The sequence below is a fragment of the Oncorhynchus nerka genome, linkage group LG28, assembly GCF_034236695.1.
Source record: "Oncorhynchus nerka isolate Pitt River linkage group LG28, Oner_Uvic_2.0, whole genome shotgun sequence".
In the NCBI taxonomy this organism is placed as follows: Eukaryota; Metazoa; Chordata; class Actinopteri; order Salmoniformes; family Salmonidae; genus Oncorhynchus; species Oncorhynchus nerka.
Genome location: NC_088423.1, coordinates 23,520,751 through 23,542,622, shown reverse-complemented (window position 1 = coordinate 23,542,622; position 21,872 = coordinate 23,520,751). Strand labels below are relative to the sequence as shown.

Below are 21,872 nucleotides of genomic sequence, written 5' to 3'. Positions count from 1 at the left end.
GAAATGGTAACTGACTGAGTCATCATAACTTCCTTTTATTGTGCAATGGTCTCAACAAAATGTCCTCTTACCCTCAGTGACCGGTTGGCGCTACTGCAGGTGAGGTCTATCCTGCAGCAGCTGGGTCTGGACAGCACATGTGATGACAGTATCATCGTCAAGGAGGTGTGTGGTACAGTGTCCCGCCGGGCGGCTCAGCTCTGTGGAGCCGGAATGGCTGCCGTTGTCGACAAAATCCGAGAGAACCGTGGGCTGAACCAAATGGACATCACCGTTGGGGTGGATGGAACACTCTACAAGCTACATCCACAGTGAGTACTAATGATGTGATTGCAATTGGTTGAAATGACATGTATCACAGTCATTAACTGTGTGTTTCAAGTTGACAATGACGTTATGATGAATGTTGAGTATGTGCCAGGAATGGTTGTGTAGTTTATTGCAGTTGTAAAATATCTTCTTTCCATTCTCTATTCTCTTTGATCAAGTACTACATCTGAATGGCTTCATTGATTTACATTTTCAGTGTAACAATAGTATGAACAAAGTCAAGTGTGTAAGTGAAACTATCCATGTCTTTTTCTACCCCTTCACAGCTTCTCAGGGATCATGCACCAGACAGTGAAAGAGTTGGCCCCTAAGTGCAACGTCAACTTCCTTCTCTCTGAGGACGGGAGTGGCAAGGGTGCAGCCCTCATCACTGCTGTGGGCTGTCGCATGCGTGAGCAGAAGAGCTGAGTGTGTTTGGCTTAACCCCCTCTCCACTCCTCCTCCTCTTCTTTCTCTCCTTATAGTAGCATACCACTCTAGCAATAACACTTACAGTATTTTCCACTTAACCACTGCTTCAGAAACCAACTATTGTTCGTCTGTGGTGGGCAGATCTCAAGGGCACCAATGACAGAACATTTACATGCTTTAAACAATTTCACTTCTTCACCTGCTATTACCAGCCGTTTGGTCTTTGTGTTGATCTGCTATTCTGTATGCAAGGAACTGGGCTCTTTGTTTGAATTCATCTTATTTGTGATGTTATAACACTGCTTTGGGCATTTGGGTATATGTATAATAGGAAATATTTCTGCTTTGAATGTTGTACCTGTATACCTTGTTCAGGTATATAAATGTAAATGTTATTTGATTTTTGTATTGGGTGGATGTTTTGACATAATGAGTTGTAAGGGAGAATCATTGCAAGGTTAAGAAGTTATCTTGTGAAATCTGGTTTTTATTTTTAACTTGGCATTCTTCTTTAAGTGTTTCAAAGATATCAAATGTCACCCTTTTTTGTATTTGCTTGATAGAATTTGTAGGGTTGTTATGAATGAACCATTGTTCCTTGACCTTTGAGTATCTTTTCATTGCTCAAGGGTAGGCTGCTCACAAGCTCATTCAAAAGTAAATGCAGCCACGCTGTAGGATGCTTCCTCTATGCATTGCTTTGGCAGTCTTTGTGAAACCTCAGGCTGAATCATGTTAAGGGCCAGATTCAATCAGAGCCTGCTGAAAATCAGATATTGAAAGCAACTGTATCAATATAACTGGCTTTTGTGAATAAGATAATGACTTGAATTCCAGCAGTGCACAATGTACAAAAGAAGACATTTATAACAGAATGAATGGAGCAATATGTGTGTGAGCATATGTTTGTATACTGCAGTTGAATGTTCAACCTTACTGTAAGAAAAAACATTGCTATAAGATTATATAATAAATGCTTATCTTATTTAGTGTTAGAAATCTAGATTAGAATTATTTTGTACAATCAGAGATGCAAAAAACTGGTAAAAAAGGATGCATTGGGATTCAATTACATTTATTTTGATGTGCAACCAAATATAAAGTTGTTAGTCATCAGATAAAGACCTATTGTAAATAGCTTTTCAATAAAGGTCCACTTCCATTCTGAGGTTTTGTTCATGAAATGTTCCAGTGATAGTACAGTACATTAATAATATAGTATAATTTAAACAGTTAAGCCCCTGGACAAAGATGCTATGTTAGCAACAAGATTGTATGTTATATTGTGAAATCATTTCACCTACAATACTGTATGTCTGCACAGTCATGCAAAGCTACATATGTTTTTCATTTCAGTTATGGTAATGTTAAAATAACATTCTGCACATGAACGCAATGTTTTATGAAGAAATAACTTTAACAGTTATTGCCCTCATAAAGTAATTTATGAAATACACTGGCATTATGCAATTATCTTGAGATGGAAAGTCATCCGACCTGAGTTGTCTACACTGTTATCAACATAGCCATAATGAATTTCCAAAGTAGCCAGCACCAGCATATTACAATAATGCACAGCGTAACATTTTACAATACTAAATGTATAAATTCCGCAGTGGAGTGACTTTTCTATGCTACACTATATCAATATCAACTTTACAAAATACAACAATATTACAATAAGCATGACCTACATCATGTGACATCATAGGTAGCAAAAAATGTAGTGAGATATAACTTTGACAATTTAATTTTTTGAGCACATCACAAGTCACAACATGAAAAAGAGTAGTCTAGGGCACAAAACAAAAATTAAATATGCACTGTGATATTTAACAAAGGCAACAGTTACCGCATATTACATTATCCTTTTTAAATTCACATGATTTGTTTTTGACTGTTTTCGTGTTCTAAACAATGTGTTGATAGTCTTTTTTCTGTTTTCAGAGAACCATTGAATAATGTATACGGCTACTGTACTCCAATACTATTTTAATTGGACCATCTTGCACCGGCAAACACTTGTTAAAGATTATTTTCAACATTTAACACCATAGCTGCCAACATGTGCACTATGGGACACTACAGCTATCCCATATACAGTACTAGTCAAAGGTTTGGACACACCTACTCATTCTAGGGTTGAGAGAATGCCAAGTGTTCAAAGCTGTCATCAAGGCAAAGGGTGACTACTTTGAAGAATCTCAAATATAAAATATATATATTTTACCACTTTTTTGGTTACTACATGATTCCATGTGTGTTATTTCATAGTTTTGATGTCTTCACTATTATTCTACAATGTAGAAAATAGTAAAAATAAAGGAAACCCCTTGAATGAGTAGGTGTGTCAACTTTTGAATGGTACTTTAACTCTTTCAACTCTTTTGAACTCTTTTAATCCCCTTGCCACAAAACTATTAAAAGGTTGCCTCTTACAAGTCAAGTTCGGTTGTGTATGGATTTTGGTAACAGTTCTATTACTGTAGAAAAGATTGCAATATATTCTACTGGAGAACTAGGACTACAGTGATAACATATTTCAGAGGTGAGCTGAAAAATAATCTGTGTAGTTTAAATATCACAGAATTTGTGTACTATTAATAAAGTGTGTTAATTTATCAGTCTCTTATCAGTTACTTTATATTTCAGCAAATATTTACAAGTGGGTTCACTTGCATGTTTCACAATCTGGTCTACAAAGCCAGGTAACACACAACATATACCAATATTATGCTAAAACAACACAAATAATATCACTACCTAAACACAGCAACATATAAGGCCTGGTGCTAATGCCATGGGAGTTCTCCTTCCCATTCTCCTGGAACCCATTCTCCTCCTGGATTAACAATCATCTGTGAGGTATTTGGCGTGACTGAGTGACTGTACACAATCATAACATGATTTGTTTCACTTGACTTCTCCTAGCAACTGTCATCATGAGCTTGAGCATGTTCTCATGTCCTTAGCATTTCATGAGCTTGACTGTGGTGTGGTCATCATGTTGGGTGGAGTTATGGCGGACCACAGTGCCCTTGGTGTTCTCAGTGCGATAGCTGCGTGTCATCCTGAAGGTCTGTGTGTGCTGCAATTCCATCTTGTCTTCCTCCGACACCTTTATGAAGGGTAACCAGCTGAAAGCGTGACGGAACCCCGAGCGGAATCTAGAAAAAGAGATGCCAAAGGGAATATCTGCAAGATCACCAAGTTAGCCAGTTTACATTGATAAACATTCCAAAATTAACTATTGCTTTATTGCTTCATTAATAAAGTTCAACCTAAAAAGGTGGGTTATAGGTTGTTGAATCAATAATATCATGCAACTGCCACAATATGAGTTTAGTGATGTCCCTCTGGGTTTACCTTTGGTTGAGGCAGCAGTAGATGATGGGGTTGTATATGGTGGAGCTCATGGCCAGCCAGAAGATGGCCAGGTATACCTGCTGGATGTACGTTTGCATGTAGATTTCCTTGTTGAAGCTGCCCAGGATGAAGTAGATGTGGTAGGGCAGCCAGCACAGGGCGAAGGTCATCACCACCACTATCATCATCTTCACCACCTACATGGAGCACAAAACATCACAACTCACTGAGACAGCCGAGCATCTCTGATGCCATGGCAACTATATGCACCAGACCTGGGTCTAAGCACTTGCTTTAGTGCAGCTCAAGCATATGAAGCATTTGTTTTTGGTATGTATTTGCAATGGCCATACTGGTGGAACACTGGACAAAATGCTTTCAGTAAATAGAGATACACATTAAAAAAAGCAGGTTCTTATAAACTGTTCAGTCAAAGCTTTGCATTAATATGACATAGCTGACCTTGCGTTTGGCCTGGATCTGATTCTGGTAGTGATCTGAGGCCTCCCCTGGTATCTCACTGCCCCACAGTGTCTGACCAATAAGGCTGTAGGTGATCAACATCACCAGCAGGGGGAGCAGGTAGATCAGTATGATCATAGCTATCTGGTATCTGTGAGACAGTAGGACATTGTTCAGGCTCAAGTATTCCAGACAGAATTATGTGATAATGTGCGCTTGGGCTTCGAACATGACATAACATTCATTTCTAACCATGAAAAAAAGAAGACACTTTGATCTATGTTGTCATTATAGCAACTACATCTAGACAGACACACTACTGGAAAAGGTACTGTGGGTGTCTCACGTGAGATGGTGTTTCCCACCATAGTCATCAGGCCAGTTGACCATACAGATGGTCCGTGGTGGATAATGCTGGGTGACAGAGTAGTAGCACTGGGGGAAAGCCAGGGAGAATGCCACCACCCAGATGAGACCAATCACAATCTTGGTGGATGTGGAGGACAGCCTTGGTTTCAAAGGGTAAATTATGGCCATGTATCTGTGGAAGAGAAACAAGCAAAAATCAGATACAGACAGAGATGTATAACAGTACATGTCATAGGCTGCTTAGAGTGCTGAAGACTGAAATGTGCTGAAAACCATGGTGATGCTCACTCATCACAATCTCACGGTCATGATACGTAAATAGTAGTGCACTTTGCCGATAATCATTCTGTAATATGAGTAACTTTTGTTCATCAGCGCTTTGAAAACAGCAATGTCTACAATACAGTGGATTTTTTTTTACTCATTAAGATATATCGAATTGAATACAAAAATGATGTGGTGCAGCAGGCAGAGTTATCCAGTTGTTAAAATGGAATATCTCATTGAATAGCATGCATATCATCGAAACACACACGCTGAGAGAGAGAGAGGTGTAGAAAAGGTTCAGAGATTAAATGGGAATGTAACTAGGGCTCTATTAAATCCGCATCGCAGAAGTTCAGTTTTACAGCGCGATTGAAATTGAAAAGGCAATGTTCCCGCTTTAGCGGAGACTGCATTCACCGTAAACGCTGCATATGTTGGCTCAATCGTAAATTACCTTTACATTACTATCGCGGAACCCGTAATGCTTCAGCTTTACAGATAAACAGTAGGCTACGGGCTCTATTCTATAGCTCCATAGGGATATACAGAATAATATACGAATTGTCCTTATATCAACAGAATCGGTGGATTTAGGAAAACTAGCGCGCTCTTTTACCCGCACAGAAACGGACAGACTTCACAGTGCATGTCTGTCACACACCCAGACAAAAACAATTTGAAGGGATACATGAAAAAATATGTTGTAAGCGAATTCAATAATATAAGAATTACAATGTATTGCACCATTAGGATGTACAGTGCCCAGTAAACTATATTTTAAAATAAATGTGAATATAACTCAGAAATATAATACAAATTAGCGCATGTGATAATTATTGGATTATTGTCTACTTCAATGACAAGTAGCGTCATTACACATGTATCTGACTGATGCAGCCACTGTAGAGGTTGATATGATTATGTCTTTGGAACGTTAAAGAAATTCCCCATGGTTTGAGTAAACATTTTTACTTTTGATGACCCTGAACAATTGTGTGTTCTCTACAGACTAGAGTATGCAGGCTATATCACATAATAGGAAGAAGGCTAGTTGTATGTTCTTACCTGTCAACCGCAATAGCTGCCATAGAGTAAATGCTTGAAAACATGGCTGTGATGGGATAGAAGTTCTGAAACCTACAGTATCCCAACCCGAAGTACCAGTCGTTGTGTATAGCATAAACAAAATTGAAGACAGTGTTAAAAGTAGCCATCGAAACGTCTGAGAATGCAAGATTTACTATAAAATAGTTAGTCACTGTCCTCATTCTTTTGTGCGCCAAAATTATCCAAATTACAGTGACATTTCCTGTGACAGACACAATCACTATCAGTGAATAAGCAATTGCCCACAGTGCCACTTGCCAATCCGGCTGTTCAAAACGATTGATGATCGTCTCGTTTCCATAATCCTGAAAATATATGGTTGTTGAGAGGTTGAGCGGTTTCGAAGTTGTATCCATCTCTACCTCAAATTGCACAAAATAATTTTGGAAACAGCATTGGACAATTAATAATTAGTTCAGATGTCATCCTCGAGCACATTGTCCTCTCCTTGAACAAAAACGACCCATTTCAGAACCATTAAGATTTTGTTAAATCAGAGGACCCTCTCCAGCTATCTTCTGAGTAAAGGTAGCCCCGGCTGAAGTGGGCTCCATCCAACCTCTGGAGCCTTGCCAGTGGCGCGTGCGTAAAACTGAGCTGCTAGCAGTGGTTGGAGTGCTACGGTTTTGAAATGTGCGCAAGAGCCTACTAAAGTGTAGGGTTTGAGATTTAAGTATGATATAACATCTGCGAAAGTACAGGTGCGCACTTTCAACAATAACATCTGATTTTAGAAGTGGTGTCAATAACAAATAGCAAATATGGCCGCATGCAGCAGACTTCCAGAAACCTGCAGAACACAATGAAGCAAAGCAGGCACACACATAGGAGCAGGTTTGTGGAGTAACTGATTACATGTTATCAATTACATGTAATATGATTACAAAAAACGGTAACTAATCTACTACATTGCCAGAAAAAAACACATTGTAAACAGATTACTAATAGTTTAGAAAAACTAGATGATTCATTCTTGGATTACTTATAAATTCAGAAATGATGTTTGCTGAAAAAAATACATTAATGACACCTTTCTATTTTCTCAATGATATTCAATTCACCATTAAAAAAAGGCACAAGTTTAAGTTTGTTCCACCAGAGTGAGTCTGACCACACTCCTTTGTGTCTTCTTCTGGGCTCCCGAGTGTGTCAGCGGGTGTGTCAGCGGGGCACTGCATCTCACTGCTAGAGATGTCACTACAGACCGCGGTTCAATTCCAGGATGTATCACAACCGGCCGTGATTGAGAGTCCCATAGCGCAATTGGCCCAGCGTCGTTTGGCCGGGTAGGCCTTCATTGTAAATAAGAATTTGTTCTTATCTGACTTGCCTAGTTAAATAAAGGTTAAAAAATAATAATGCCTCTTAAGGGGATAGTCATCCAAAAGTAAGTGAAATTAATCAGGTTACCTTACTGAGTTTGGGTAATCCAAAGTTTTCTTACTGATTACAATTTTGGATAGGCAACTAGTAACTCTAACAGATCAAATTTACAAATCAAAATGTATTGGTCTCTACATAGATTTGCATATGTTATCACAGATGCAGTGAAATGCTTGTGTTGCTATCTCCAACAGTGCTGCATTACCTAGAAATAAAAAATAAAAAATGTAAATACACCATTTGTTTCAAAAAAATTCTGTATTATATAGGATGAGCCATGACTAGAATACAGTATATACATATAAAGTGGGTGAAACAGTATGTAAACATTATTCAATTGACCAGGGCAGGGTACTGATGATTGTTTAACAGTCTGATGGGCTGGAGATAGAAGTTGTTTCTCAGTCTTATGGTCCCATCGTTGATGCACCTGTACTGTCTCCGCCTTCTAGGTGGGTGAACAGGCCGTGGCTCAGGTGGCTGACATCCTTGATGATCTTATCCTTCCTGTGACAACCCTGGATATGAGTTAGTGAGTTAGTTAATCAATAAGGCCCGAGGGGGTGTGGTATATGTCCAATATACGACGGCCAAGGGAGTTGCATCATGCATAAGAACTGCCCTTAGCTGTGGTAAATTGGCAATATACCACAAACCACCAGCGGTGCCTTGTTGCTATCATAAAGTGGCTACCAATGTAATTGGAGAACTAAAAATACATGTTTTGTCATACCTGTGGTGTATGGTCTGATACAGTATACCACGGCTGTCAGCCAATCAGTATTCAGGTCTCGAATGACCCAGTTTATAATTTATATTGGTCATATACCACACTCCCTTGGGCCTTATTGCTTAGGTGTTTTATATAGAGGATGGAGAAATTGCATCAGTCTACAAATGGCTCTTTCAGGAAAATGGCTCCATATAGCTGATAGGGGTCAAGAGGTTTAACCACAATGATGCCATGTGACCAAATATCAACACGCCCATGGGCTAATATTGCACTATTGATATACCAACTTGTCCATTGCAAGTTGGACACTTAGTGATTTATTGCATTAGTGTAGCATTGATTGATATAGGAATATAAAAGTCTGAGAATTAGTACTATGGCCCAGTTGTTTTCAAAAGCCGAACATGATATCTGCATGCAGAGCAATGTCTACAATCCACTGTATTTTTTTTACTCATTAAGATATCGAATTGAATACAAAAAGGATGTGGTGCAGCTTTGGGGGAATGATTATATATATAAAAGAGAGAGAGAGAGAGAGAGAGAGAGAGAGATGTAGAAAGGTTCAGAGTCCATCACACCGACAACCACTCCCCAATGATTCAGGCTCAACATACCAGATATGTGCCATTCTATTTCAAGTGGCCTACCACAAGAAAACAACATCATACAGTATGTGGCAAGAAAAGGTTGAATGAAAGCTTCTTTCAACTTACTGTCTAAAATCAACAATATTAAATCCACTGTCTGGGTACAATCCAGGTACTCTCCCCACCTGAGACAAATACCAGCAAGCCAAATTAATCAAAATAGATTTGTAATGAATCTGCAGACAGGCAAAACAGAAGGTTAGAATTGTTGAAATGTTCCATTGGTTGAGTAAATACATCTTTCAGAGTACCTGGGCTAAAATCAGAAACAATTCCGTAGATATTGTTTAGCCACATTGTGAAATTAATTTTTTATCTTTGAAAAGTAACTCTGCTGACCTTTGTGCATGAAGTTTTATGTTTTGGTTTCAAAATTCATAATAGAATCTAATGTTGCTACATTTGACATGGCCTACCCTACCACATTTGAGAGTACCCTATAGACAATCTTACAAATAACCACATCAATGATTGTCTATTCCTCAAAATATAGGGTAAACAAGAAAACAAGGGAAGCAAGAATAACATTGGTATAGGCCTATATCAAAACCAGGTGTTGTGTACAGTGTACCCTACATGTCCATATAAATTAATTATAAAATATTACCAGTAAATATGTTTGGTCTGTAATGTCAGAAATATATATATATATTTGTTCATGGTGTAGCCTATGATTGCTTTTTGAATGTACCTTGTTTTAATGTGGATGCTTTAATTTCTAAATGGTAAAACATGTATGAAAATACACTCAAATAAAAAAAGCTGACATTCTGTACTGTCGCCTCATATAAAACAATTTCTCAAATCCAGAACGCTGGAGTATGGAGACAAATGTAAAGTTTTAGCTTCACTGTCCAAATAAATACGTAGGCTATAACTCATTATGCCTGTATATGTGCATTTGATTTATGCATTGAATTTCTTCCAACAGTGAAACCAAAATAAAACTGAATTGATTGCCTTACTGAAATAGAGGAACAATCAGGAAACGCTAAAAATGTAACTTATGAAGTAAGCAAGCCTACCAAAATCATAAGCCACAGTGGCATAAGTGCGCCATTCATTCCTCGCAGTGTCCTAATTGGGGCGTCTATCTATTCAGTCAAATAACTGATCAGACAGCACGAGGCGACGCGGTACAGAGTTCAAAGTGTGGGGGACGAGAAACAGGAAGTCAATCGTTCAGGATCAAACATGTCCAATGATGTTAGATATTGCGAGAGGTTCTCCTACGTTTTTCTGAAGTTTACCGTCATTGTATATGCCACTATCTTCTGGGTGAGTAGCCTATGCTTTAATATCCCCGTGTCGCCAAATAGATAACCAAGGCAGACTCGATGCAAATAACACACGGCGGATGAACAGACTCGCGCATTCCGGTAATTATCCCTTTCTGGTGTTTGTGACAAAAGGGTAATGCTTAAATAGTGTAGCCTATTAGGATTTTTGATACGTTCTATTGAATCGACAGTTGCCAGATCATCTATAGGCTACAAGGTGGATTTGGGGCTGGTGGTGGTTTGATAGGCATGGGTACGTATTTGCTACAGTGTTTACGTTTTTGCTGGTGGCTCACTCCTGAGTCCGATGGAATTCACATGTTACAGTGTGTGGCTTGGAAGGGAATCTGACAGTATAAGTGCTAATAAATGTCATGTCTGGATAATTAAACGACGTGTGAGAGGACCCAACAAATACGACTCCATTGTGGGCAGGGGCGTGGATATAACTTTATAGTTCACAAGTTATTTTTGTGCAACTGTTACTGTTTAACTGTTCTGTTGTGATGTCAACTTATTTTGTACACCCAATGATAGTCTGTAAAACTACTTTAGATAAGTGTATGTGACAGTTTCTCAGGTAAAACATACACACTGTACAAAACCATTTGGAAATAACAGGTGTTCCTTAAACTGACAAGGGCTGCGTATCAAACTCATAAGACACACCCTAAGCCACTTACCCTCTCCTTATGCCCTTATGGGAATCCCTGCGGCCATATTTGTCGTTGGTCCAAATGATTAGCCAAGCAAGGGAAGTTTTCGATGTAAGCCCCTCAGCCCTCGTTTTTAATGGAGTTTGGAGTGTACAATTATTTTCACTTCAGGGCCTGAAATGCCCCATAATTCAATTTGTGATGTCTGCTTGCTATCATACAGTAGGTGTATATTAATAATTTATATAGTTAATAAGTAGACATGCAGTCATTGACTGTAGCAGATGTAAAGCACCCACAAACTATCGGTGGCTGAAAACACAATCGTCTAGTGACTAATGTCCAAATAAGGCCAGTTCATTTTAAAATGAATTCCTCCTCCCTTGCCCTGCAAGTGTAAACTCATCAGATGTCATCAGAAGTGTCCACTTGCCATGAGGGTGAAGCACAATATTGTTTGTGAACTGCAGCACCCCAAATGATTTGTTCTGGAATTCGAGTTTGTTGATTAGAGGCTGTGTATGTTTTGGTTCTGCAAAGCTGTGTCCATAACATTCAATAATCAATGTATTGCATTCATTCTTGCTCAATGTGATCAATTATCAGTTCTAAACATGTTTTTCTCTCTCTTCTCTATGCTGCCTACAGCATGATCCAATTTGCCTGAGCGCATATACAGTGTATGACTGACAGTGGTTGGTTGGAGCACGTCACCGGAGGGGCGCATATGAATTCTGCTGTAGTATTCATTGCTGCCAGCAGGTCAAACAAAATAATACAATTAATGAGTCACTCAGAAAAAACTAACCATGACTCTCAAGTCAGTAAAAGCAGTTGTTCAAAACAAACAAATCGTTCAAGAACTGCAGATCACTAGATGGCAACAACTTTGTCTTTGATACAATTGTAACAGGCAGCCGATCCAAAGGGGTAGGCTTATTTCAGGTGACGTGAGACCTGCCCTTGGGGCCACCAATGTAGAGCCGCTGAGCAAGAGTGCATCGGCCCAATGTGGGCAGCCAACATGAGGCCAATGTTTTAACCCGCATTGGGCCCACATCGTGCCAATGTGAGTAGGTTTGCTGGGAAAAGATGGGCTTATTTCAGGCAAAGTGAGGGCTTCCCTCACCAGATATGGGCTGTCAACATTCGGCCAATACCTTTGGGGCCAATGTGGAGCCGATGGGCCAATGCGCCTTTGCTCTATGTGGGCAGCCTATTTGGAGCCAATGTTTTAGCCCGCATTTACCCCACATTGTGGACATGTTTGCTGGAGAGTTATAGCGTAGAAGTTCTGTTTCAATTATTTGTTTCGACATCTCGGTGCGATTCACAGAATCTGGAAGATGCTCGAAAAACCAATCACACACGTCTGTCAGAGGCAGACCGGTCGAGTGGCTAATGAGGTGAGCCTCTCCCCTCATACTAAAGAGCCACTCGCCTGTCATTCTCAGCTCTCCTCAGCATGACTGGATTTGTTTTGTGGAACACCTGTGAACAGTTGAACCAGAAGGTTATGCCACCGAGCGCAGGTTTTTCAGCTTACATCTTGTTGGGTGACTTTACCGAAAGGAACGTTTTTGCTTTGGCTAATTAGCGGTTTCTTCCCTTTTGTCTCCTGTGGTAGCTAGCTTCACACAGCTATCTACTAAGCCTTTTTTAGCTTAGCTGCATGGTTAAGTTAACCTGGCTAGCTATCCTACTGACTATCTTTTCTACCTGGAAGGGTAGAATTACTAGCTCACTCTCTTGTTTAGGTCAACTTACTAGCATGCCACGTTGACTAGACCGACCGTCCTAGCTTCACTACTTATCAGTCGGGAGCCACACTTTTGTTCGTCCCAAGACGAACATAGCCAATGAAAGTTAGCCCTAACATTGTGCTAACTAGCTACTAACCCACGACGCAAACGCTACCTATGTTCACATTGTTGAATGATTCCCTTCTCCGTCTAACACTGTGCTAACATTCTACCGTCTAGACTTCACTGCGCATTCTTTGGTACATACTGTACTCTGAGGCCTCTGGGGGTTGATGCGTTGAGACTACCTGGCTTCAGAGAGCATGTGTGATACAAGAATTGGCCAATTCCCACTGTGAGATATCAAAACAAATCATTTAAATAAATAAAGGTTACTTGCGTAACCCCGGTTCTCTGATATTATGAGTGAGATACCGCACCACATTCCCCTACTCGCCACATTGTGCGGAAGTTCAGCATCCTCGAGAATGACCAGTGGGCGGGCTCTGACAGACATGTGATTTGGTTCTTAGAGATTTTGTGAATCCCACTGTGATATTCATAATATCAGAGATCCGGGGTTACGCTAGTAACATTATGACAGGGTTCCCCAACTGGCGGTCCTCGGGCTGAATTTGGCCAGCGGGTGATTTAAAAGTTTTGAGCAAAAAAAACAAGTTATTATTTGTTGGACATGACTGTAGAAGCAACAGGAAATCAACTCCAAGTGATTTTTAATTAAGAAATCTCTTCCCAATATTCCCACACATACTGTAAGAGACAAATGTGATTGCATACAAGCATAAGAAAGGTTTGAAATTGTTGTAGTCAAGCATGTTTCGATGGGCCTCCCGAGTGGCACATCGGTCTAAGGTACTGCATCGCAGTGCTTGAGACGTCACTACAGACCCCGGGCTGTGTCACAGCTGGCCGTGACCGGGAGACCCATGTGGTGGTGCACAATTGGCCCAGTGTCCGAGTTAGGGGAGGGTTTTGTCTTTGGAAAGTATTCAGACCCATTTTCCCAAATTTTGTTACGTTACAGTATTATTCTAAAATTGATTAAATTGAAGAGAAATTCTCAGCAACACAATACCCATAATGAAAAAAGCAAAGAGGTTTTTAGATTTTTTTGCACATTTTGTAAACATAAACGGATACCTTATTTACATAAGTATGTAGACCCTTTGCTATGAGACTTGAAATTAAGCTCAGGTGCATCCTGTTTCCACTGATCATACTTGAGCTCTTTCTACTACTTGATTGTAGTCTACCTGTGGTAAATTCAATTGATTGGACATGATTTGGTAAGGCACACAACTGTCTATAAGGTCCCGCAATGCATGCCAGAGTAAAAAGCCATGAGGTCAATGGAATTGTCCGTTGAGCTCTGAGACAGGATTGTGTCGGCACAGATCTGGAGAAGGGTACCAAAAAATGTCTGCAGCGTTAAAGGTCCCTAAGAGCACTGTGGCCTCCATCATTCTTAAATATAAGAAATCAAATCAAATGTATTTATATAGCCCTTCGTCCATCAGCTGATATCTCAAAGTGCTGTACAGAAACCCAGCCTAAAACCCCAAACAGCAAGCAATGCAGGTGTAGAAGCACCTGAAGTTTGGAACCAGAAGTTAGGAACCACCAAGACTCTTTCTAGAGCTGGCCGCCTGGCCAAACTGAGCAATCGGAGGAGAAGGGCCTTTTTGTTAGGGAGGTGACGAGAAACCGATGGTCACTCTGACAGAGCTCCAGAGTTCCTTGGAGATGGTTGTCCTCCTGGAAGGTTCTCTCATCTCTGCAGCACTCCACCAATCAGGCCTTTATGGTAGAGTGACCAGACGGAAGCCACTCCTCAGTAAAGGGCACATGACAGCCGCTTGGAGTTTGCCAAAAAGCACCTAAAGACTCTCAGACCATGAGAAACCAAATTCTGATGAAACCAAGTTTGATGTCTTTGACCTGAATGCCAAGCGTCACATCTGGAGGAAACCTGGCACCATCCCTACAGGAAGGCACGGTGGTGGCAGCATCATGCTGTGGGGATGTTTTTCAGCGGCAGGGACTGGGAGACTAGTCCGGATCGAGGAGAAAGATGAACAGAGAGATCCTTGATGAAAACCTGCTCAGGACCTCAGACCGGGGTGAAGGTTCACCTTCCAACAGGACGACGACCCTAGGCACACATCCAGGACAACGCAGGAGTTGCTTTGGGACAAGTCTCTGAGTGTCCCAGCCAGAGCCTGAACTTGAACCCGATTGAAGCGTTATACCCAAGAAGACTCAATGTTGTAATCACTGCCATTTATTATAATAATAAATTAACATAAAATTCTTATAAACCTGATTTTGCTTTGCCATTTATGGGGTATTATGATGAGAGGGGGAAAGAAATCTATACATTTTAAAATAAAGCTGTAACCTAACAAAATGTGGGAAAAGTCAAGGGGTTTGAATACTTTCCGAAGGCACAGTCTAAACTTTTCACTGGTACACCACTTCATTCCAGGGTTTTATTTTTACCATCGTATAATAATAGTGAAGACATTAAAACTATGAAATAACATGTATGGTATCATGTAGTAACCAAGAAGGTTTTAAACGAATCAAAATTAATTTTAGATTTGAGATACTTCATAGTCGTCACCCTTTGCCTTGATGACAGCTTTGCATACCTAAAGATGTTTAGAGGTGCTTCAGGGTCAACCCTGAAGAAGGCACTGCGTGCCGAAACGTTGGTTGGGAGCATATTTAGTTTGCGACTTTCTTTTTATACTGTTGATCAGAGGGAAACATGAGGACCACAGGGGTTTGGCAAATATTTTGGTAAAAGATTACCTACATAACACATTCATAATGAGATGTTAACAGAAGTCAACAACCACAAGTGGATTTTTGCCTGTTTTGCCGCTGTTAACATAAGCATGTACCGCTTATGAATGTGTGGGTCAAACGTGTTATGTAGTAGGTAGCCTACCCTTCAAGTGTAGCGTCACCAGTATTTTGATAGACTCGGAACTAGCTAATTTCTGTTTAGTACATGCTCTGCCCCTGTTAAAAACCTTTTTGAAATGTACCTGGGTATAGTAGGCCTACAGGATGGTTAGCTTACCTGTCAATCATCATAATTAGGGCGACCATCAAATCTTTGTTGTGGAGGATGGAGATTTAACCGGGATTAATGTTTCCAACAACAGGAAATTGTGGGAGCCAATGATTTACCACAGGTGCTGACTGAAACAACATATTGAGGAACAGGACTCAGGGTTGTAAGTGCCCACATTTTATTAGAATAATATACTTATTTTAAATGTCCTATTTTTCTCCCTCCACTATTTACTGTCAATTAAATGTAGCACTATCAGGGTGTAAACAAAGGTATGGTAGGCCCACTGTTTTCAACCTGTTTTTTTTTTTTAAATACTGTTTTTATTCACTGTCTCTACGGAACTGAAACTTGCTGAGACTGCAAGCCAGGCGGGTATTCCTGTATTTGTCGACTGCAACAGCTTTTGACATGTTAGCCTATTATCTGAGTGCATTTGGTTCTCTGGGAACCATTGTCACTTTGTCTCAAGTGTATGTTTTGCTATTTTCAACCTCTGCTTTCTTTCAATCAAGAAATACACTTTATGTTCTACTGATTAGACTGTCATGAAATATTGGCTTGGAACAGCCTGCCAAGTTTGAGCAGCAAAGTCTGTGATAGTTGCTAGAAGACAGAGTAAAGACTTCCTGAACCAAGATTGATAAGAGTACCAATGACAGTCTAATCAGTAGAACATAAAGTGTATTTCTTGATTGAAAGAAAGTGGAGTTTGTTGCCAAAGTTAAGCAAGTTGGTTGGAAATATATTTTTTGATTTATTGTACACAAATTATATTTTCAACAAATCAAACGGTTGTGCTTTGTTTAACGGAATTACTCTGAGAGACTGTATTCAGTGACGGATTCACCCATTGTTGTGCTTTTGAGTGTTTGGAAAATAGTTTTAAAGCATATTTCACGCATGAAATTTTAACATCTACCAACAAACTTATAAGTGTACTGGTCTCAGACTTACAGTTGAAGTTGAAAGTTTACATACACTTAGGTTGGAGTCATTAAAACATGTTTTTCAACCACTCCACAAATTTCTTGTTAAGAAACTATAATTTTGGCAAGTTTCTACTTTGCATGACACAGGTAATTTTTCCAACAATTGTTTACAGACAGATTATTTAACTTAATTCACTGTATCACAATTCCAGTGGGTCAGAAGTTTACACACACTAAGTTGACTGTGCCTTTAAACAGCTTGGAAAATTCCAGAAAATGTTATGGCTTTAGAAGCTTCTGGTAGGCTAATTTACATTTTTAGTCAATTGGAGGTGTACCGGTGGATGTATTTCAAGGCCTACCTTCAAACTCAGTGCCTCTTTGCATACTCTTTGTCATACCGCTAATGAAGGAGACGCATTCTGTCTCCTAGAGATGAACATACTCTGGTGCGAAAAGTGAAAATCAATCCCAGAACAACCGCAAAGGACCTTGTGAAGATGCTGGAGGAAACCGGTACAAAAGTATCTATCCATAGTAAAACGAGTCCTATATCGACATATCCTGAAAGGCCGCTCAGCAAGGAAGAAGCCACTGCTCCAAAACCGTCATTAAAAAAGCCAGACTATGGTTTGCAACTGCATATGGGGACAAAGATGGTACTTTTTAAAGAAATGTCCTCTGGTCTGATGATACAAAAATAGAACTGTTTGGACATAATGACCAACGTTATGTTTGGAGAAAAAAGGGGGATGCTCGCAAGCCAAAGAACACCATCCCAACCGTGAAGCACAGGGGTGGCAGCATCATGTTGTGGGGGTGCTTTGCTGCAGGAGGGACTGGTGCACTTCACAAAATCGATGGCATCGTGAGGCAGAAAAAATGTGGATATATTGAAGCAACATCTCAAGACATCAGTCAGGAGTAAAGCTTGGTCTTCCAAATGGACAATGACCTCCAAGCATACTTCCAAAGTTGTAGAAAATGGCTTAAGGACCACAGTCAAGGTATTGGAGTGGCCATCACAAAGCCCTGACCTCATCCTATAGAAAGTTTGTGGGCAGAGCTGAAAAAGCGTGTGCGAACAAGGAGGCCTACAAACCTGACTCGGTTACACCAGCTCTGTCAGGAGAACTGGGTCAAAATTCACCCAACTTATTGTGGGAAGCTTGTGGAAGGCTACCTGAAACATTTGACCCAAGTTAAACAATTTAAAGGCTTTGCTACCAAATACATTTACATTTACATTTAAGTCATTTAGCAGACGCTCTTATCCAGAGCGACTTACAAATTGGTGCATTCACCTTATGACATCCAGTGGAACAGCCACTTAAATACTAATTGATTGTATGTAAACTTCTGACCCACTGGGAATGTGATGAAAGAAATAAAAGCTTTAATAAATCATTCTCTCTACTATTATTCTGACATTTCACATTCTTAAAATAAAGTGGTGATCCTAACTGACCTAAAACAGGTATTTTTTACTAGGATTAAATGTCAGGAATTGTGAAACTGAGTTTAAATGTATTTGGCTAAGGTGTATGTAAACTTCTGATTTCAACTGTAAGTGAAGTGTCTCCCTATAAGCTCATAATGTTCTTGTACAGCAGGGCATTGTGTGCTTGTTAAGGCCAGGAACAGCGGTGTTATGATTCTCGCTGCTCCTTGACAAAAGAACATCCACCAGAGAACAGGCAGTCACATGTTAGAAGCCATCATTGTGAACATAAACAAAAGGCTGCATGTACCTCCCACATTGGTGAGAAAATAATCTGTTGGATTTCTGTCAGGTATGACCGTCCGCTGGCTCTAAGGTATTGGTTTATTCACAAGGCACCGGAGTGTGTGCATGAATAGTGGCAGGTAGGGTTGTACTGCATTTGTATAGACTTTATATTTTATTTTATTTTTATAGAAACATGCTGCAATCCAGCTTTATACATTTAAAAAAGTTATATTCACTGTCATTGATTTCTGCTTCCAATAAGTTGATGCAGATATCAAATAATTTGCCATAGGAAATAATTGTGAAATAGAGTCAGACCACAAAATCAGTCTGAATGTGCACTACTACCACAGAGTCATGTCAATGTGCTGGCCAGATCCTTGCAATGTCTGGATCCAATCAGCAATACCAGATAGGTATTTGTTTATGGACTACGTGGTATTGTTTTTATAAAACAGACCGTATCTGCTGAACTACTGTACTCGAATATAGTCTTTTTTTAAATTAATTTGAATATAGTCATCTGTATTTTACATGTGACCCAGAATACTGTATTAAATAAGCGAAAAGGTGAATTCCTTTTTATGCAGGTTTTTAATTTAAGGATTTGACATGCTTGTCTGATCCACATGTAATTTAACGGTCCAGTACCGGCCACTGGTTGCAGTATACAACAATAAGTTACTGTATTTTTACTGCTGAATTTCCTGTAATTTTAAGATGCACTACCAAAACCTGATTGCAGTGAAAATACAGTAAATATACAACAAGTTACTGTATTTTAAGTTTATGGTGTTTATTGCTGTAAAATGACAGTATGCTGCTGTATTTTGATTACTTGGGACTCAACTTCACATGGAATTTAAACTCCCAGCATCTTGTTTGCTAGCAACCTGACTTTTCAAAGAGCTGTATTTTAATTTCATCCAACAAATTTAAACACCTGCAGTTTGCTAAATGGTATTGGCACTTGGATGAGAACCCGGTGCTATGGTCAGATGACCTGAAAAGAGCTCTTTGGCAACGCACACCAGTGGTGGGTTTGGTATCAAAATAAGGATGCTTACACAGAAAATAACCCCGTACATACTGTAAAGGTATCTTTGATATGGGGCTATTTTGCTTCCGCTGGTCCTGGGGGACCTTGTCAAGATCAACGCATCATAAACTTGACAGAGTACCAGGATGTTTTAGCCAAAAACCTGGTTGCCTCTGCCAGGAAGCTGAAACTTGGTCACAAGTGGATCTTCCAGCAAGACAACAATCCCAACCACACATCAAAATATGAATTAACCATAAAATCTCAATTTTGCAATGGTCATCTTGAATTAAACCCCATTGAAACTCTGTGGAAAAGATTCTGTATGGAAAAATGGTCCAAGACCCCTCCCAATGTCTTCTCCAATCTCATAAAACATTTTAGAAAAAGGCTCAGTGCCATTATCCTCGGAAGGTGAGGTATTAAAAACAGAGGAGACAATGATTTTAACCCATCTTTTAGAAAAATGTTTTAAATAACTTGTTATACTAATACAATTTCTCAGAGAAAGATATGTTTAACAGAACATAATTTTAAAAAATTGAGCATATAGCTCATCTTTATCAAGGGTGCCAATATTTTTGGACTTGACTATTTTTTTTTTTGTAGATGAGTTTGCCTAGCAACCACCGCTCCCTCCATTTGGACTGGTATCAAGTGATCAAAAAGCCTTGTAATTTCCTGTGTAGGCCTACCGTATCAGTCACAGTTCAGAACACAGTGATGTCTCGTAGCTGCTTGGTGTCTCTTTTAATTACATATCCACCTGTGACATCAGAGCAGTCTGTCACGATCTCAGAGCCAATTCTTTTTGCAATAAAAACCTCTGTCAGAGGTGTGCACAATAGGTTTCCTTGAACTACTCCCAAAGCCAGAAATCTCTGCATTGGTGTTTGAAGAGAAAATCAAATTGGCCCTGAAGCGGGGAAAGCTGTCCAATCAGCTGCCTGTGGCACACCTGGTGAGACAGGCATTCATAGACCTAGAGACACTGATTTAGTTGTCACTGGTATAGGATGTAATGAACAGCAGAGAATTTATTACTTTTGTAATAAATCAGCATTACTTACTGGTTCATTAGTGCTGGAGGGGTTACTACTCCCATTATCGTTACCTCACATTCACTTTTCAACCAAGGTCTGTGAAGTAAGCTGAAGAGGGCAGTTTGAGTTTCTGCGTTTGCATTCATGTTATAAGTGATTTTAATTGTCTTTACTTTTAAAGAGCGAGCCCTTCTCAATGCTGTAATTACTTTGATACTTAGAGTAAACAATGGATTGCTAATGCTTAGCAAACTAATCAGCTAATTGAAATGGCAATGTACTGCCAATTAACTTAATAGTAGGGCTGTGACTACCAGAATGGCAATATTTTTTTCGAGGGCAAAAATGGAAACTCAAAGCAGGCCATAAATCTTTTGCTCCTTTAAAAACCTGCTGTGGGTAGAATATTGTGTGCTATAGCTTGGGAAATAAATAAATGTGACTCTGGATGACAACATGTTTGTTTGAAACATTCGGGCTGTTTTCCTAAGGAAGTTAAATCTGCTTCGTGTTTTGTTTCCTTGCCACGATACTAACAAGTACTGCGGTACTGGTATCATCCCGGCCCTACTTAATCCAGCAAATTAGAATGAGTTTTTGTATTGTACTGTGTATTCTAAGAACTCTGAATAAATGGGCAATGATCAAGTTTGCCTGACGACACAACCATTGTAGGCATGATTACCAACAACGACGACACTGGAGGTGAGGGCCCTGGCTGAGTGGTGCCAGGAAAATAACCTCTCATTCAACATCACAAAACAATGGAGCTGTTCATGGATTTCAGGAGACAGCAGAGAGAGCATGCCCCCATTCACATCTACGGGGCCGCAGTAGAGTTTGTGAAAAGCTTCAAGTTCCTCAGGGTGCACATCACTGACAACCTAAATGGTCCATCCATATAGACAGTGGGTTGAAGAAAGCATGGCAAAACCTCTTCAACCTCATTCTGAAGACTCCTGCTTGACCCCTAACACCCTCACAAAAGTCTACAGACCCCTCAACTTTTTCCACATTTTGTTACTTTACTTTTTATTCTAAAATTGATTAAATTTGTTTTCCCCTTTATCAATTTACACACAATTACCCCTCAACTAACCGAAGCCCCCGCACATTGACTCTGTACCAGTACACCCCCCCCCTGTATACTGCTGCTCTTTAATTACTTGTTACTTTTACTTATCTGTATTTTTTAAAACTGCATTGACTAATAACATTTGATTTGGTAATGACAAAGCATAAACAAGTTTAGACATTTTTGCAACAAAAA

The 21,872-nt window shown here is 39.8% G+C and overlaps 3 protein-coding genes across 4 annotated transcripts in view; 2 read left to right on the top strand and 1 right to left on the bottom strand.

Moving 5' to 3' along the window:
• hk1 (hexokinase 1) overlaps window positions 1-1,909 on the top strand; it is a 49,488-nt gene extending 47,579 nt beyond the window's left edge. The window contains exons 17-18 of the mRNA XM_029640202.2: window positions 78-311; window positions 597-1,909. Coding sequence (XP_029496062.1) covers window positions 78-311; window positions 597-738 — 376 coding nt within the window. The 3' untranslated portion in view covers window positions 739-1,909. The remainder of the gene's footprint in view (window positions 1-77; window positions 312-596) is intronic.
• Window positions 1,910-2,784: 875 nt separating this feature from the next.
• Window positions 2,785-7,093, bottom strand: tacr2 (tachykinin receptor 2). The gene is made up of 5 exons (XM_029639690.2): window positions 6,271-7,093; window positions 4,916-5,110; window positions 4,570-4,720; window positions 4,108-4,304; window positions 2,785-3,908 (listed from the first exon to the last, which is right to left on the bottom strand). The coding sequence occupies exons 1-5, from the start codon at window positions 6,666-6,668 to the stop codon at window positions 3,710-3,712; spliced, it is 1,140 nt and encodes a 379-aa protein (XP_029495550.2). The 5' UTR covers window positions 6,669-7,093; the 3' UTR covers window positions 2,785-3,709.
• Window positions 7,094-10,170: 3,077 nt separating this feature from the next.
• The window catches only part of tspan15 (tetraspanin 15), a 45,311-nt gene continuing 33,609 nt past the window's right edge, over window positions 10,171-21,872 (top strand). The window contains exon 1 of one of the 2 annotated variants that reach the window (XM_029640201.2): window positions 10,171-10,356. In XM_029640201.2, the coding sequence (XP_029496061.1) occupies window positions 10,273-10,356 (84 nt within the window). In that variant the 5' untranslated portion in view covers window positions 10,171-10,272. The remainder of the gene's footprint in view (window positions 10,357-21,872) is intronic. The other variant, XM_029640200.2, reaches the window with a different exon arrangement.

Excerpts from the sequence above, each read along its gene's own strand:
- tacr2 (XM_029639690.2), bottom strand. The coding sequence starts at position 6,668 with ATGGATACAACTTCGAAACCGCTCAACCTCTCAACAACCATATATTTT. Across the intron at positions 4,721-4,915 it reads GGTGGGAAACACCATCTCAC|ATACCAGATAGCTATGATCA; the intron begins GTGAGACACCCA and ends ACTGTCTCACAG. Across the intron at positions 3,909-4,107 it reads TACTGCTGCCTCAACCAAAG|ATTCCGCTCGGGGTTCCGTC; the intron begins GTAAACCCAGAG and ends CTCTTTTTCTAG.